This window comes from Drosophila miranda, chromosome XL (assembly GCF_003369915.1).
Source record: "Drosophila miranda strain MSH22 chromosome XL, D.miranda_PacBio2.1, whole genome shotgun sequence".
Classification (NCBI taxonomy): Eukaryota; Metazoa; Arthropoda; class Insecta; order Diptera; family Drosophilidae; genus Drosophila; species Drosophila miranda.
This window is the reverse complement of record NC_046673.1, coordinates 6,563,764-6,579,329: the sequence shown is the minus strand read 5'-3', so window position 1 is coordinate 6,579,329 and position 15,566 is coordinate 6,563,764. Positions and strand designations below refer to the sequence as shown.

General features: G+C 46.3%; 2 protein-coding genes across 2 annotated transcripts; one reads left to right on the top strand and one right to left on the bottom strand.

Moving 5' to 3' along the window:
* The first annotated feature begins 5,926 nt into the window (after positions 1-5,926).
* Positions 5,927-14,423, top strand: LOC108165203. Its single transcript, XM_033388198.1, has 6 exons — positions 5,927-8,792; positions 9,439-9,844; positions 9,925-10,463; positions 13,447-13,808; positions 13,891-14,080; positions 14,145-14,423. Exons 1-6 carry the CDS (start codon positions 5,927-5,929, stop codon positions 14,306-14,308), a joined length of 4,527 nt encoding a protein of 1,508 aa, XP_033244089.1. The 3' UTR covers positions 14,309-14,423.
* LOC108165156 lies at positions 11,053-12,745 on the bottom strand. The gene is made up of 2 exons (XM_017301222.2): positions 11,833-12,745; positions 11,053-11,766 (listed from the first exon to the last, which is right to left on the bottom strand). The coding sequence occupies exons 1-2, from the start codon at positions 12,618-12,620 to the stop codon at positions 11,154-11,156; spliced, it is 1,401 nt and encodes a 466-aa protein (XP_017156711.1). The 5' UTR covers positions 12,621-12,745; the 3' UTR covers positions 11,053-11,153.
* Positions 14,424-15,566: the final 1,143 nt, after the last annotated feature.

Sequence of the window (15,566 nt, the reverse complement as noted above, 5' to 3'; positions counted from 1 at the left end):
ACACACACCCATCTACCACTTACTCACTCACTCCCTCAGACACTTTCTGGTTCTCTCTCTCCCCACTCACACAGACTTGGGTTTTGTTTGTGTTGTGTAAAGGAATGATTAATCGGAGCAATCATCATTCCGGCAGGTGGCGCTGCTAAAACGATTTTCAATTGTTTGAGATTTTTTGGGATGCTAAAGGGACACATTCATGGGTCTACAGTAAGGCCACACCTCATGTTCTATAGATCCCTTAGATAACCACAAATCCCATAGATTTTTCTATAAAAGGATCTTTAAATTTCAAAAAGAATGCGCAAAAAGTGCATATGGTAGATACTATAACGCACTTCCTAGAACTCCTATAAGTCCTATAACTTATTGTTGTTTTAATAGAAATAGACTTTAAAAGAATCTAATTATAAATCAAGAACATTTTTTACTTCTGATGTTAAAAAACCAATAAATACTGAGCGTTAAAGCTGTATAACGTAACGGTAGTAAGAACGAAACCAAAATTATGCTTAAATGACTGATTCATTTGCCACCACAAAGTGATAGAGTCGTACTCGTACTATAATTGAGCTGATATCCATAAAATATGAACATTTTTTAGACAAACTAAATTTGATTCGGAGAGCATCTCCCAGTCGACTCATTTCTATCAACGAGACCATCAGAGAAACAGTCTTAATGAATCGTTTAACTTTTGTATGTTTTATTATTGATTGATTTAAATAAAAATAAAGTAAAGCCAAAGCAACAGAAACAGCAAAAAGGCAGAGGCAAAGATACATACGCGACGGACGCCTTGTCGGGCCGAGTACAAAGAATCTCTAGAGAGGGACTCTATACATAGCACTCATTCCACGGCTTTATATTGAGATACACACGCCAACTATTTGAAGACACGAACATTTAATTGGGAATGGGGATGATTATGATGCTGACCCTGGAGGTGCGGGCGGGGCTGTCCCTGACCTTGACAAGAGAACAGAGAATACATGGATAATACGTGGATACGAAAGTGTGTCTACATACATATACATATGTTATAACTCGCTTTGGTTCTGTGGAATCGAACATTGTACCGTGATTTTGCACGATTTGAATGATAGAAGACAATCATCTGGTGCGTCAAGGGGAATAATATTTATTTTCGGCAAACCACGAAATGCTGATTGCCCTTGCCAAGATCGCATTTTGGGTCAGGCAGCCAACGAGCCAGAACGTGAGTGGATCCACACACATACATATGTATGTAAATATCTGCCTATCTATATCTTCGTCTATATCGTACTTTTGTTCTCTTATTTTCGATATCTTCATCATTCTGTCAAAACACAAATGAAATAAATGTGAATGTTGAATGAAGAAAATGTGTTTTGAGGAATTTTCATTAAATGTCGTTGAACTGCTGCTAATGGATCTGATCCTCAATGAACTGCTATCATATTAAATTATGATCTCTTAAACATTTCTATCATTGGATTTGCCTTCTGGGGGCAGCATTCTATTTTCATTTTTATTTCAATTTCATATTGTTTTCGTTCTGTTTTCGTTTTTCTTATTAAGGAAACCACACCACACACATTTCATTTTGCTTATTATAGTGAACGCGTGGAAATTTTCCACTGTCACGAGACGAACATTTAATTTTATTAGATTTGCAAATACGAGAAGTTTGTTGTGACATAAAGGTGCATCGATCTTCCAGGGAACCATTGGGCAGAGCCTATCCATAGTTTTATACAGATGGGAGACCTGTCGATGCTGATTATGGAGAATAATACCCTCTGACAGTACATAAAACAATCACAAAAATAATATATGTGCATAAATATAAGAATTTGTATGTATATTTTTTACACAAATACATAGTATGTCATTTATTCTTAGGCAGATGCTGTGCCTTGTTAGCCTTATGTGATTGTACTTCTACTTACGAGAACGTGAGACAGGACTCGGAACAGAGACGGCCTACGGCTTCTTCAGGTGTACTCAGAAGAGAGAGAGAGAGGGTGCCGAAGTTTGGAACAGCAAAGGACTCTCCGTCTCTGACGGGTTACGACACTCCTCCATGGCCTGTTTCTTCTGAGCCTTGTCCTTCTCGGGATCCGAGACAAACGCCCTCAAAAAGGCTGGGTCTGCAGAAGAAACCCATACATAATCATAGAGCATATAGCATATAGCAAATATCCCTATAGATCTCCCAAAAAAGAACACACCTTAAGGCATCAACTAGATTTCTCCCTTTATGAACAACATATATGTAGATTATAGAGATGGCAAAGGGTCTTTTGGTGTTTGCTTTTTTTTGGGAGTTGTTCGATTGATGTGAGAGTCTTTTTCCAGCAGTTGGAGAATACACAAATCTCTGGTGGTTCTTTCGATGGAGACTTTCGCTTTCAAATAAGTCGAATAAAAGTTATGTGGCCTGGAACCAACGTCTTGGCTCGCCCAAAAACAGGTACATATCTATGTACATACTTAGATCATCTTCTTGGGCTTCTGCGTGTAGAGAGAGATGTGTATCTTTTAGATACAAATATACTCGTACGCGCATGTCTGACATGCTTGGCTTCTGTTTAGATCATAGACGAGAGACCGACCGAAAAGAAAACTCGCAATTAAAATGCTTTTTTCATATTTTCTTTTCTTTTTGTTGTAAATCTTATTCTCTAGATTATTGTTATTAAATGTCAAGCCCCCAAGCCCCCAAAGCCCCCCCCCCCCCCCCCCCCCCCCCCCCGCAGTCTGGGGCGTCTGGTCTGTCAATTGCCGTTGGCTGGTGGAACGTTAAACGTTTTTTAGTAATGCTCCAGTAAGTACAGTAAAACAACAGCATAAAGCCAACAAACTGCTATTGTTTTTTACGTATTGTCTTAGTAGTTGTAATTACCGGGGACAGTATGCTTCTTTGCCGTGCTGTGCTGTGCTTTACCTGATATTTCTTTACCCTTGCCGAGTGGGTATTACTGAAAAAGAAGCCTCCACCCAGACGGAAAATCCCTGAGAATCGATCTAAAAATTGCAAGCAATAGTTTTGTGAATTGGAAATTGTAAAAGGAAGTTGTTTTCAATAACATTTTAATATTAATATACAAATTATTTGCTCTAAATATATTTCAAGCTTAAACTAATATAAAATAATAAACTAATATAAATATTTGTATATTTGGATTAAATATATAACCTACTTATCTTTACTATACTTATCTTTATTATATTTATTTTAAAGAGTGTTTTTTTTAAGTATTTCATATTTATAATAAATAGATGGTAAAGCTCGGAACTGCCTAGGTCGCAAAGGCAGTCTTTTAACGAAAATTATATCTGAAGATATTTTAAGCAAACTGTCAGTATTTCAATTGCACTGATAGATACATTTAGATGTGGGTATAGATGCATCGGTTGACTATATCATATGGCTACCATATAAACAATCAATAAAAATCCATGTTCATTTAAGAAAAAATTTTGAAAGAACACATCTAACAGAAACTGACAAAGGGTATCAAAAGCTTCGGTCCCAGTTTTATCTTCTTTTCTGTTTTTTTTTTTGTTTAAGTTTTATTGTATCTTAAACATTAAGCGGAGGGCGGGTCACTGCCTTAGGGGAAAGTGAACAACAAAATCAAAAAAAAAATAAATAAAATAAAACAAAAAACAAAAAAGGGCCGCAAAATCCGATTTAATTGCAGAATGCGTAGAAAGTGAAAAATGTGGGGTTTTGTTTGTGGTTTTGGTTTTTGGGCTCAGATTTTGTCACCATATCCAAAGTGGAAATCTTTAGTCCGTTCCAGTCCATTTAATTTATTCAAAGTACCTAAAATCATCCATAGGATGTAGCCCATCCTGTTAAGTTTTTCATCGTTTCGTACTTCCATTCCGATAGTCTGCCTAAAAGTTATGCATCTCCAATGCACTCATTCTATCCAATAGATTCGCTTTCATTCCATTGGATTGGCCAGTCCCATATTTTGTCATTCCATTCCCACGAATGTATGGAGTTTTACGTCCATTCCAAATGAATTCCATTCACTCCTCTGCAAACCCATTTGAATCACTTGATGATCTCTGATGATCATCTCTTGCATTTCTGTTAGAGCCCCCTCAACATATCCTCCATGTGGACAGGGGATAGGGAACTGGGAGCGGGACTGGGACAAGTCCGACCTGTTGCTGGCTTCCAGCATCATCATCATCATCATCATCATCATCATCAGCATCCTGCCGCCGCCGGCTGCCCGACCGCCCAAAAAAGGCAGCACAGAGTTGTGTCGCCTAAGTGGGACACACCGCCAGAGCCCCCACAAGCCCCACGCCGCATGCCACATGCTGACGCCGCCGCAGCCGCGGCAATCAAATGACCTGACCGAGTTCCACCCGGGCCGATCTGGCGCGATCTTCTGGGATCCACGCGTGTTACCATGCGATTCATTCCCCCCTCAAGACGCACTCAAGCTCAAGCTCAATCTCCAGCTTATATTTAGATACTAGTACTTACTCTTGGGCTAAGAGAATAGGCGTACCTTGGGACAAAATTTGCTGGAAGAATAGATTTAAAAATAAATGAGAGCATACATATTTACGAAAAATCTAGATGCAATTCTGGAACAAACTTTACGTTATTCATTTATTTATTAATTAACAATTATCTGCTAATTATGGACTTAGATAATAAATATATAGAATTAACGATACATACAGGAGAGAGGAGAGAAAGACAACAGTGTTACAAAATTAATAATTCCAGATGATGGTAAATATTAATTGCAGTCATTTTAAGGGATACTTCCGTGGAAATGGTATGGCAAAAGGGAATTATAATTATGTCAAAGAGCCTTAAATGCAGCCCTACATAAGGTACGGGTGCGGATGCGGACAATTTCCAAAAAAAAATCAAAAAATAAATCAACAAGGAAAACATTAACTTATTAGATTTTGTTGGAGTCCTATAGTCCTATTTCCTGCAAATTGTATGAGTATTTTATCCAGAATTAAATTCAAACTTCCTGATCTAAGATATTCCATGACAATATTTATAGAAAATTCACATACTTTTCGCGAATCTTACAATGGCATAGCAAATCCCACTCCAACCAATTTCTAAGTTGGCCAAAAGATTCCCATCGGATCATTATTACAGCCACAAAGAAGAAAGTGTCTTCATAGGAAATCAAACATCCACCGAAAGGCAATCCACACTTTTTCCAATCTTACAATAACTCCCATTCAGACACTCCCACTCCATTTAAAAATGTTGCTAGAAAATTCGTAGGGTACCATTTCGAGAAGTTTTTGTGCCACTGTGCCTGAGCCTGAGCCACTGTCGTTAGACAACTGTCATCTATGATTAGATCGGCAATTTGCAATGCTTCGATAACTGTCGCAAGGCCAGTTAAGCGGTATTAAGTGGCACTCCTTATGCTCCTCCCCCACGAGAACATTCGACAGGTCGTCTCCATTGAAGTAGACGGGAGGAAGGGAGGGAGGGAGGCACGTCTGGTGTGCGCTATGGGAGTGGAAGTGTAGATGGAGATGGCAGCGGTGCCATCATCTTCACTGAAACGTTACGACGGGGCCAAAAGCCAAGCAGCCGAATCTTTTGGATGGGTGGTGGGGGGGAGGGCAAAAGAATGGCCATTGGAGGGGGCTTTCTCCGGTTGAGAGTAATCGGGACTGGGGCTGGGGCTGGAGCTGGGGCTGGGGCTGGGGCTGCCGGTTGAGTTGTTGCCGTCGTCGTCGTTGGCCGCCGGGTCGCTGTGGCTGGGCCTCCACCGCGTTGTTTCATTTATTAACCAGACTCGCAGCCAAACGGTCGCGCACGCCTCGAAGAGAACTCCGCTCTAAAGTGAAGAGTCGCGCGGTAAAGAGAGTGAGTGAGCGAGAGAGAGAGAGAGAGAGAGAGAGAGAGAGAGAGAGTGAGAGAGTGATGGCGTCTAGTGGCCGTTATGGTGGTCACATGGTGGTCAAGCTGCTCTTGGCCAACCTCTGGGTCTGTCTCTCGGTCTGGGACTGGGGCCTCTGTCAGGCCTATGATTTTGGCTACCATCCCAGCGCCGAGGAGTTCGATAGTTTGTGGCATCGCGAGCTCCTCGCCAACGATCGCCGGCGCATGGAGCAGCGCTTTGTCCCGCGGTATCAGCACGCAGAGACCTCGATCCGCTTCGAGCCACCAGAGCTGGATTTCCAGTTGTTTAGCCAGGAGGAGGATGAGGATCAGCAGCAGCCATATGTGTTCGAGTCCGTGGAGGAGGCACCCACCGATACGCAACCCGCGCCCGATCTGATGCATGTGCAGAGTCAGCTGCTGGAGATTAAGGATCCCACACCTCAGCGGCCATTCGTCAATCACCATCGTCCAGCGAATGGCTCCTCCGCCCAAGCCAGTTTCCCCATCTTCTTTACCAACCCTGCCACAGGGATTGTCTATGCCATCAGCCAAGTCGGAGAGGGTGCCCAAGGTGTCCAGGGATCTCAACCCCGCAATGACAGCGGCGGCGCCATAGCCATCTATGTGACCAAGGCACAGTATGATGCGGATATCCAGGCATTGCGGCAACGCTACGAGGAGCAGTGCCAGCAGCAGCAGCAGCAGCAGCAGCAAACCATTCCCCCGGGCACCGTGCTCTCCACGCCGAACCTGAAGCCGAGCCCCCAACAAGGAGGAGTGACTGCTCGGCCACAGATCATACGGCTGCAGAAGCCCAAAAAGAGGCCGGGTGGTGCCACCAACAAGCTGCCAAAGCCGCAGCATCGACCGCCACCGGTGATGGTGACCAGTGGACCCATAACCACCATCAACGATCAGGTGTTTAAGATGCACCACAAGAGTAGCAGCACCACCACCACACGGAGACCCAAGACATCCACAACCAAGCGAAAGAAGCGCAAGAAGAAGAAGCCGAATCCCGTGAAGGCAATTAAACGCCGGCCTGGCCACAAGCGGAGGAGTAACAGCACCACTGAGCGACCCGAAGGTCCGCCACCCATTATCCTGGGCACGCGACCGAGCAGCAGCAGCAGCACAACAACCACGACGACAACGAGACCGCCGCCTGGATCCACACAGCTGGAGAAGCCCCATATGCCGCAGGCCACCACATCGACGGGGAATATTTTCAGTCAGCCTGCATATGTGATTAACCAGGGATATCATCCTCAGCATCCTCATTCCCATGTGAGACGTCGTCGGGGACTAGATGCCGCAGCAGCAGGAGTAGGAGAAGGTGCGGTAGAAGGAGCAGGAGGATCGTCAGTAGTAGAAGGGTCAGCAGCAGTAGGAAGAGGAGCAGTTGTTAGAGGATCGACAGTGGAAATACCTCTAATAAAAGGAGCGGCAGTAGGAGGATCAGCTGCAGAAAGATCTATAGTGAAAGTATTACCCATTCGAGGATCACCAACAAAAGGATCATCGGTAGTAAGATCAAAAGGAGGAGAGGCCGTCGGGTTAGGAGGATCGGTTGGAAGAGGATCAGCAGCAACAACAGCAGCAAAAGCAGGATCATCTTCAGCAGTGGAAAAAAAAGCACTCGTCAGAGGATCGACAGTAAAAGTATCGTCACTCGATCGATCTAAAAGACCACTTAAAGCAGCAGTCGAAAGGGCAGCCACCAGATCATCATCCACATTCGTCGCAGGAGGATCAGCCGGTGCTCGAAGAAGGGGTGGTGGATCTGGAAGCCCAAGGCCAAGGGGACCCAAAGGCAGCAGCAAAAGCAAATCCAAGCCAAAGCCGCGAACAACCCCAGAAGTTGGCGGTGATCGTGCGGCAGGCGGCGCTGGTGTGGCCACTGGAGTGCTGCACCTGCCACACGCTGTCCACCTGCTGCACAGGAATCACAGTACAGACTCGAAGGAGAATCATCATCCTCAGCCAGATCAGATCAAAATCCAACCAAAGAAAAAGAAAAAATCCAAGGCAAAGGCAAAGGAAAAGGAAAAGGAGAGAAGACGCGGTCGTCCCGAGGGCTCGAACTTTGATATATTCGAGCTAATTTCTGGAGGGGATTACGATGACGATACCGAAGAGGATGATGAGTACTATTACGAAGATGAGAATGAGAATGGAGATGGTGACGAAAAGGAGCCTCAGGCGGGACAAGCTACCAGCAGTAGCAGCCCCGAGGACCCCAAGGAGGACAGCAGCTCGGCGGAGGAGGGAGCCGACTTTGGGGCCATGGAGGAGTCGGAAACGACGACCCTCTCACCAACGAGCACTGAGCTGCTGGAGGCGGACCAGTTTTCCAGCACGAAGAACAGCATGGCCAAGAAGCGTATACGCATCCGTAGACGACCGCCCGCTTCCTCCTCCTCCTCCTCCGAGGAGGAGGACGACAACGATGATGATTCGGGTGGCATCGGTGGCTTCTTTCGCATGATCTTCTACCCCGTTCAGGTGGCCATGTCCCGTCTGATGGACTTGGGCTTTGGCGGTCCATCATCGTCCAACGATGAGGACGAGGAGGAGGTCCACAAGGTGAATCCCACAAAGCCCCCCATGTATCCCAGCTACACGCTCTACCATAGCGCCCACAGCAACGAGGCCTATGCCCAGCCCGAGGACGACGAGGATGAGGGCGATGATGACGACGATTATGATGGCAGCAGCACCCTGGGCAGTTGGTTCAGCTCCTGGTTCGGACCAGGGCGACGCACCAAGAAGATTGGTAGCACCACCACAGTAGTGCCACTGCCAGCGCCCACCCAAGAGCCAGCCGGTTGGCTGGACTCATGGTTTGGCTTTGGCAAGACGACAACAACAACGCCCACGGATTCCGACGAGGACGACTATGACAGTGAGTACATTCCCAAATCCAAAGTTCTCTTAGATCATCATTATTATAACGAAGAAATTGGTTTCAAATCCACTAAGGGAAGTCTCTGAAAATTCTCAGTCTAGTGGTCCAGTTTATTGACGCGGTTCGATGGGCAGTTAAATGATTTAATGGTTGAAAAGATACCACAGTATTCAAACTATGTTAGATAAATGGTGTTATATGTATGTCTTCTTCTGGATAGAGAGCTGTTCTAACAGCAAAAACCAACAACCACAATGTAATAGTCCCAATATTACATCATCAAATAGCATAAACTGAATCTTCACTGATCCCTAAATAATGGTTTTACTCGATCTAATGTTCAAATGATCTCAATAGTCCAATAGCATGTCTAGCGGAATGCGGCAGTGCCCCTCGGTCGGTAACGAGCATTTTTCTTGATTCCTTCCACTTGGAAAGATTCTTGGGCATGAGGGAAAGCAACCTCCTTCTTCTATCTATCCAAAAGCCAGTCACCCACATGAATCAATAGCTAGAACGTTCGTTTCAACGGTCTGACCCTCAAATGGTGGATGGAGGAGTTCGTTCTGACTCGATTGGAGTGTCACGCTTTCTGCACTCTCTCTCTCCCAAACTGAAAATGCGATCCACTTTTCCCTTCTAGAATGGTTTTCCAGCTGGTTCGATGCGAAGCCCAAAAGGAAAGTGCGTCGCCGCAGCACAACCTCAACGACCACCACATCGACGACAACCAGCCAACCGTCTGCTGCCGCAGCCGCTGCCGCTCAGGTGCCCATACTGACAATTGTGGATCCGTTGAGGAATCCCCAGAACTGGATTGGGATACTCGCCCATCACATTGTCAACTCCACGGGCAACGCGATGACTACCAGGATGACGACCAAAGGGACCACCACCGTCAAGCCGGATATACCGCGCCGGATAAGCTATGACAAGTATCAGATCTGGCGACTCAAGCCGCAGGATGAGGCACAGGTCCGGGCACTGGAGGAGTTCAAGAAGGGCGAGGATGGTGTCAAGATGCACTGGCTCAAGGGCCCCAGTCTCAGGTGAGAGCAGAGATCGATCGAGAGTAGTCCGTAAAGACTTACGCCCAAAACATAAATTAAACACCCCCATCCCTTGCCAGAGGTCTCACCGATGTCCTAGTGCCGCCCAAGATGCTGGTGGATTTCCAGGGAACTCTCAACTACGAGAGCATTGCCCATGAAGTTCTCATCTTCGATGTGGGCATGGCCATTGCCTACGAGCAGTCGAAGGAGGACTATCTGCACACCACACCTGTCTCACTGCAGCGTCCGTCCAGGCCCAAGCCCAAGCCCACGGCCGTCGCACAGCCTGGAATGACCTGGAATCGCTATCACACACACGACGAGATTGTCCAGTACCTTGAAACGATGCGCATGAGGCATCCACAGCTCGTCGAGCTCATCCACATTGGACGCTCGTACGAGGGCCGTCCCCTGATCGTTGTCAAGATCGAGTCCAAGCAATCTGCTTCAGCAGCCAATGCCTCGGCCTCGGGCTACAAGAGACCCAAGCGTAAGAGGAAATCTGGTCAGGCGAATGCCGTCTTTGTGGAGGCTGGAGCCCATGGTCTGGCATGGATTGGACCAGCGACGGCCACCTGGATGATCTCCGAGCTGCTGCGACTGATGAAAACCAACAGTGAGTAGAATCTGATACAGATCCCTCAGGATATGACTATAAACCATCCTTATTCCCAAGAATTGATGATAATTGAATGGGATAATACATTATGAATCCCATATCGATGATACATCGACATATACATGATACATACTTACCATTAATACCATTTCGATAGCACTATAGAAATCAATTGATCAAACCCTGAACATCATCTGTTCATTGTTAGTGGACCTTTATTCCCATTATTATTCCCATAAATCGATGATAATTTGATGGGATAAAAAGATACTTTTGAAAGTTTTCTGGAACAAGCTTTTTGCTGTTGTGGATCCGAAACCGAACGCGATGCTTGGGACAGAGTCTCGGTCCCGATCTCGGAGATAATATGCCCAATTTGTTATTGTATTTTTGGGCATTCCGTTGTGGAAACATCGACCATCAGTTTGCCGTGTCATGTCCAAGCAATGTTTATTGTTTTTGGTTTCTCGGTACTGAGCCTCGACGTACCTGTGACTAGTTCTTTTACTGATTCGTCTTTCAGGGATCCCATACCCATTAGAACCATTCTTCTATGCAATTGGATCCCATCCCTCCATTTAATCCATTTTCAATGCCAAATATAATGTTTATTTAAACTCAAGATTTTGGGTTTTTCCGCTTACCCCAATTACCGTTCCTGCTGCTGTCCGGATCCGATATTGTCTTTTAGTAACCCATCAGGCGCGCAAACAAATCATGTAACCAGACGATCACTGCCGGCGGCTGCTTCATTTCGCAGGGTATGGCATACCGCTTGGAGTTCATGAAAATGGCACGCCCCTGCTTGTCGCTGTAGCGCACTTTTTTGGGACAGGAGGTGCTCTTGATGTTGCATTTGCCCAGCCAGCATTTGATGGGTTTCTTGCCCGGAAGTGGCTTTATCTTTTGCGGCCAGATCATTGACATGATGGTGCTCGATGCTGTACACTGGGCGCCTGTTGGTGTCTTAGCCTTGGGGCATACGCCTTGTGGCTTGACGGGTGCCGCTGCCTTGCATCCCTTTGGCGCGGCCTTGGGGCAGAAGTTGAGCAAGCTCTTGAGCCTAGTACAGCAGTTGAGGGTCCACTTGCTCTTGGCCCTCACACGAGTCTTCCCGCGGCAGCAGAAGCCTTCCTCTCGGTTCGTGACCACCGTCACAAAAAAGGCAAGCAGCAGCACGCCCACCACGACGCCCGCTGCCGTTTGGACCCACTTGTCCGCATCTTTGAGGTCCACAAATAGCTTGACGACATAGTAGCCCAGGGTGATCCAGAAGCTGATCGTGCAGATGGCAAAGAACCTAAAAGGAGAGGCAAGTTAGGGATCGGGAATCTGGGATCTAGTGGGGAATCTGAGAGATACTTACACGAGTACGCCCATGATCTCAATGATGAAGGTGACAATTTCACTGACTCGTTGGTTCCTAAACAGATTGAAGTCCGCGGGGCCGTTGTTGTTGTTGGGGGGTCGATAGCCCCCCGGGGCTGGGGGTCTCCCATATGTGTCTTCAGTCTCTACTAAACCCCGACCGCGTGCCATTCCGAAGGCGCCTTCTCTGCCGAACAGGCTTGCGCCAGCTCTCGAGATGCTTGCCCGCGCACCATAGAATCCACTGTCCACAGTCCCAGTGGCACTGTAACTGTATTCTCTGGATCCGCAGCCGCTTAGGCCACCGCCGGAAGCGCTTGGTACCCCAAAACCGCTGTCATCGAACGCGCACATCCCTCCTGTTAATCCTCCGCCTCTAAGTGCAGAGAGGGCCACGCTGCTTGCCGCCTGCTGTGGCAGGTATAAGTCCGACTGCGTGCGACTAGTAAATCCGGAGGCACAGTCCGTCCCATAGCCGCAGCTCTCATCGCAGCGCATGTCCGCACTGCCCACCAAATCGCCGGTGCCGTGCGGCACCCGCTCCTCAAACGTATTCATGTGCCTGGATTCTGAGCTGAGTTCGCTGCCCCCTGGGGGAGCTTCTCTAGGTTCCCCGTAGCCAGCAGGAGATCTGAGTCTGCAGGGACTTCCGCCATTGCCCTGCGAACTCCTGCTGGCCCTGCACTTTTGGCACGGACACGGCGACGTGCATAAGTGGCGCATGGCCTTGCTCAGGCTGTAGTCCATCATCGCCGGTTGACGGCAAGAGCCAGTTGTGTCTGTCATTATTTTTGCACTCCACAGGATTCTCCGTACACGGACCCAGTTTGGAGCTTTTTGTTGCAGGTTTATCCCTTGGGGCGATTGGGGATTGACTCGGAAACGACTAAAGCAAAGGCCACTTTTCGGATATTGCTATGTAGGCATGTAGGACATACAAATAAAATGACAACAAGTCAAGGTTCTTGTGCTCCCCCGAGACAAAAACACAAGTGGTTTTCGTGGCCAACGCAAAATTCCAACGTTGATTTCAGCGAAGCCTGAGGTAATATTTCAATGTGACTTTTAGAATGCTGTGCACTGATATATCTTAAAACTGGTTTGATTTTACCCAAAAATTACTTATAGTAAGTACAAGAATTTCTTGTTTTTATAAAAGTACAAAATTATACCGTTTGCCCAGATCCAGCCACGTTTTTTTGAGATTTGTAATAAATAATTCAATGTTCAAGACAGACTTTGTAGAAGAACTTTTAAACTGATTAAGCTTTCTTATAGCAGAAAATTTATAGGGGAAAAACATGACTGTAACATATGAAAAATTAAGGAAAAAATCGTAGTTTTGCTGATTTTAACAGGTGTTCACATCAAAGTTAATGGTAAATTTAAAAATAATTTTGGGACAAAAGTACATACATATGTATTGGGAAATGCTTATCATATTTATTCAATACTAAGTAGCCGTATCATACCGATGACACGTTTGTCTCAGTGGGATAGGCCAACCGAGGACTCCCTTCAAGGACTCTCTTCATTTATACATATATATTTCCACACCTAAAAGATACAATTTCTGTAATGTAATGTTTTGTACTCCCATCCTATCCGCCAGAGAGCAACGAAGAACTAGAGCTCATACGGAACACCACCTGGTACATAATGCCCGTTCTGAATCCCGATGGATATGCGTACAGTCACGAGTACGATCGGTTCTGGAAGAAATCACGCTCCCAGCATATGGCCCGAGCGCCGGGCGGACTCCTCGACTCGGCCATGACATGGCTGCAACAGAAACGCGACCCGGACAAGGTATGCCACGGCGTCGATCTTGACCGGAACTGGCTGTACCACTGGGGCAAGCGGGGCAGCTCCAAGGCGCCGTGCAATGAGTTCTATGCGGGGCCCGCCCCCTTCTCGGAACCAGAGACGAAGGCCGTCTCCGACTTTCTCATGGATCAGCGCACACAGATAAAGGTGGGCTTGGGTTCTCTTTCGTTTTCTGAATATTACCTGGACTTGGGCTCTTACAATCGATCGGTTTCCTCTTTCCCCTCAGCTCTACATCTCCCTGCAGGCGTATGGCCAAGTGGTTTCGTATCCGGTTAAGGCCAATTCCACATTCAATTCGGAGCTCTTGGATGACTTCCTGGACGTGGCCATGGTGGGCACCGATGGCCTGCGAAAGAAGGGCAGCAAGTCGCGCTACAAAGTGGATGCCTCCAACGATCTGATTGAGCAGCGCTCTGGTAAGAGTGATTCCTTCAAATTCGATCCACTTATCCGTAAGTATTTCCATGTTGGTTTTTTCAGGTTGCGCCGACGCCTTTGCCGCCTACGAGATCGGCATACCCTTCAGCTATACGATCCAGCTGGCGGATAATGGGGTCCATGGCTACCTGCTGCCCAGCAGCGCCATCGAGCCGACAGCTCGGGATGCCTTCGAGATCGTCAGCGGGATGCTGGACTATATTTAAGAAGGTCTCTGGTCTCTGGTGTGTGGATGTCTGGATTCTCTGGGGTTGGGTCGGGGCTTTATAAAATTCTTAGTTCCTTTTTTTTTGTCTAGCTTTTAAGTAAAAATCGAATTTGTTTCACCAAATCTGACTAATTTCATATGTTAATGAGATTCCATTTAGATTAATTTATTAAGCTGTTTTATATATATTTTTATTTATCATTTTATTTTATTTTTTTTTAGTTTTAATCTCGATTAGGAAATAAACTCGTAATATTCGTATTCATGTATCATATAGATCGGAGATAAGTTAGACTTTGCCCGGTGAAAAGGAACCATCAAGAGTAAGCTTGAAGTGCTTACAAATATTGTAGGATCGAGGCGTAGCTCCCTGGGCGCCTGCTTTGGCTTTACCATCGAGTGGTCCAAACCACTCCAAGCCGTGTCCTATCGGTAGAAACGACACGCAGGATGACAAGGTCCTGCAGTAGGTGCTCGCCCCACAAGTCTCTGGGGGTCCCTCTGCGCTCAGGGAATGTGCCACTCGCCACCGGATCTGGACTGGACTGAAGACATATCCAATGAATTGGCACTTGCTGTAATGGAGAGTAGGGGATATGTTTCCTAAAGCTTTACATATTTAAAAATATGTAGGAAAGTGTTATATGTGGAATATTTTATGGTGTATAGAATGGTATTTTGGTTTATTGTATTTTAAACAAATATTTTAGGAGAGAGCTTGGACTTCTTCAGGGTAGGTATTTCACTTCCGCTGCAATCAAATTTCGAGCCAGCCAGGAGCAGGAGCAGCCAATCACTGAATAATTTGATTCTCTCGGCATCCATGTACTTACTCCGGAGCACCACCTTGTCTTCGGCAACCATTTTTGAACTTGTGGTTTCATTATTTACTTTCCGTATAATGTACCCCTTGTTGATGGTGCGAATTACCTCATGTTTCCCACCATGCATACGACCAGTCTCCAGTCAAACTGCCAATGAAATTCAAACAGAGCTTCCCAACATGCTACCAGACACTATCAGTTAAAACTGTAAGAACAATAATGTTTTAAGAACATATTGTGTGTGAAGGCCGGCTTCGCTGCCGACCCGAAGTATGCCAAACTTGAGAGCTCCCAGTCAAAGCTATCAATCGCCCAAAGCGGAACTGCGAAATCTCCGCCGAAGCTATCAATCGTACGGAAATTGTCAGCTATCACCCATCATACACCTCTTAAGGGCGTATCCTGCCTGAAGCAGTCGCAAAGAAGAAAGAA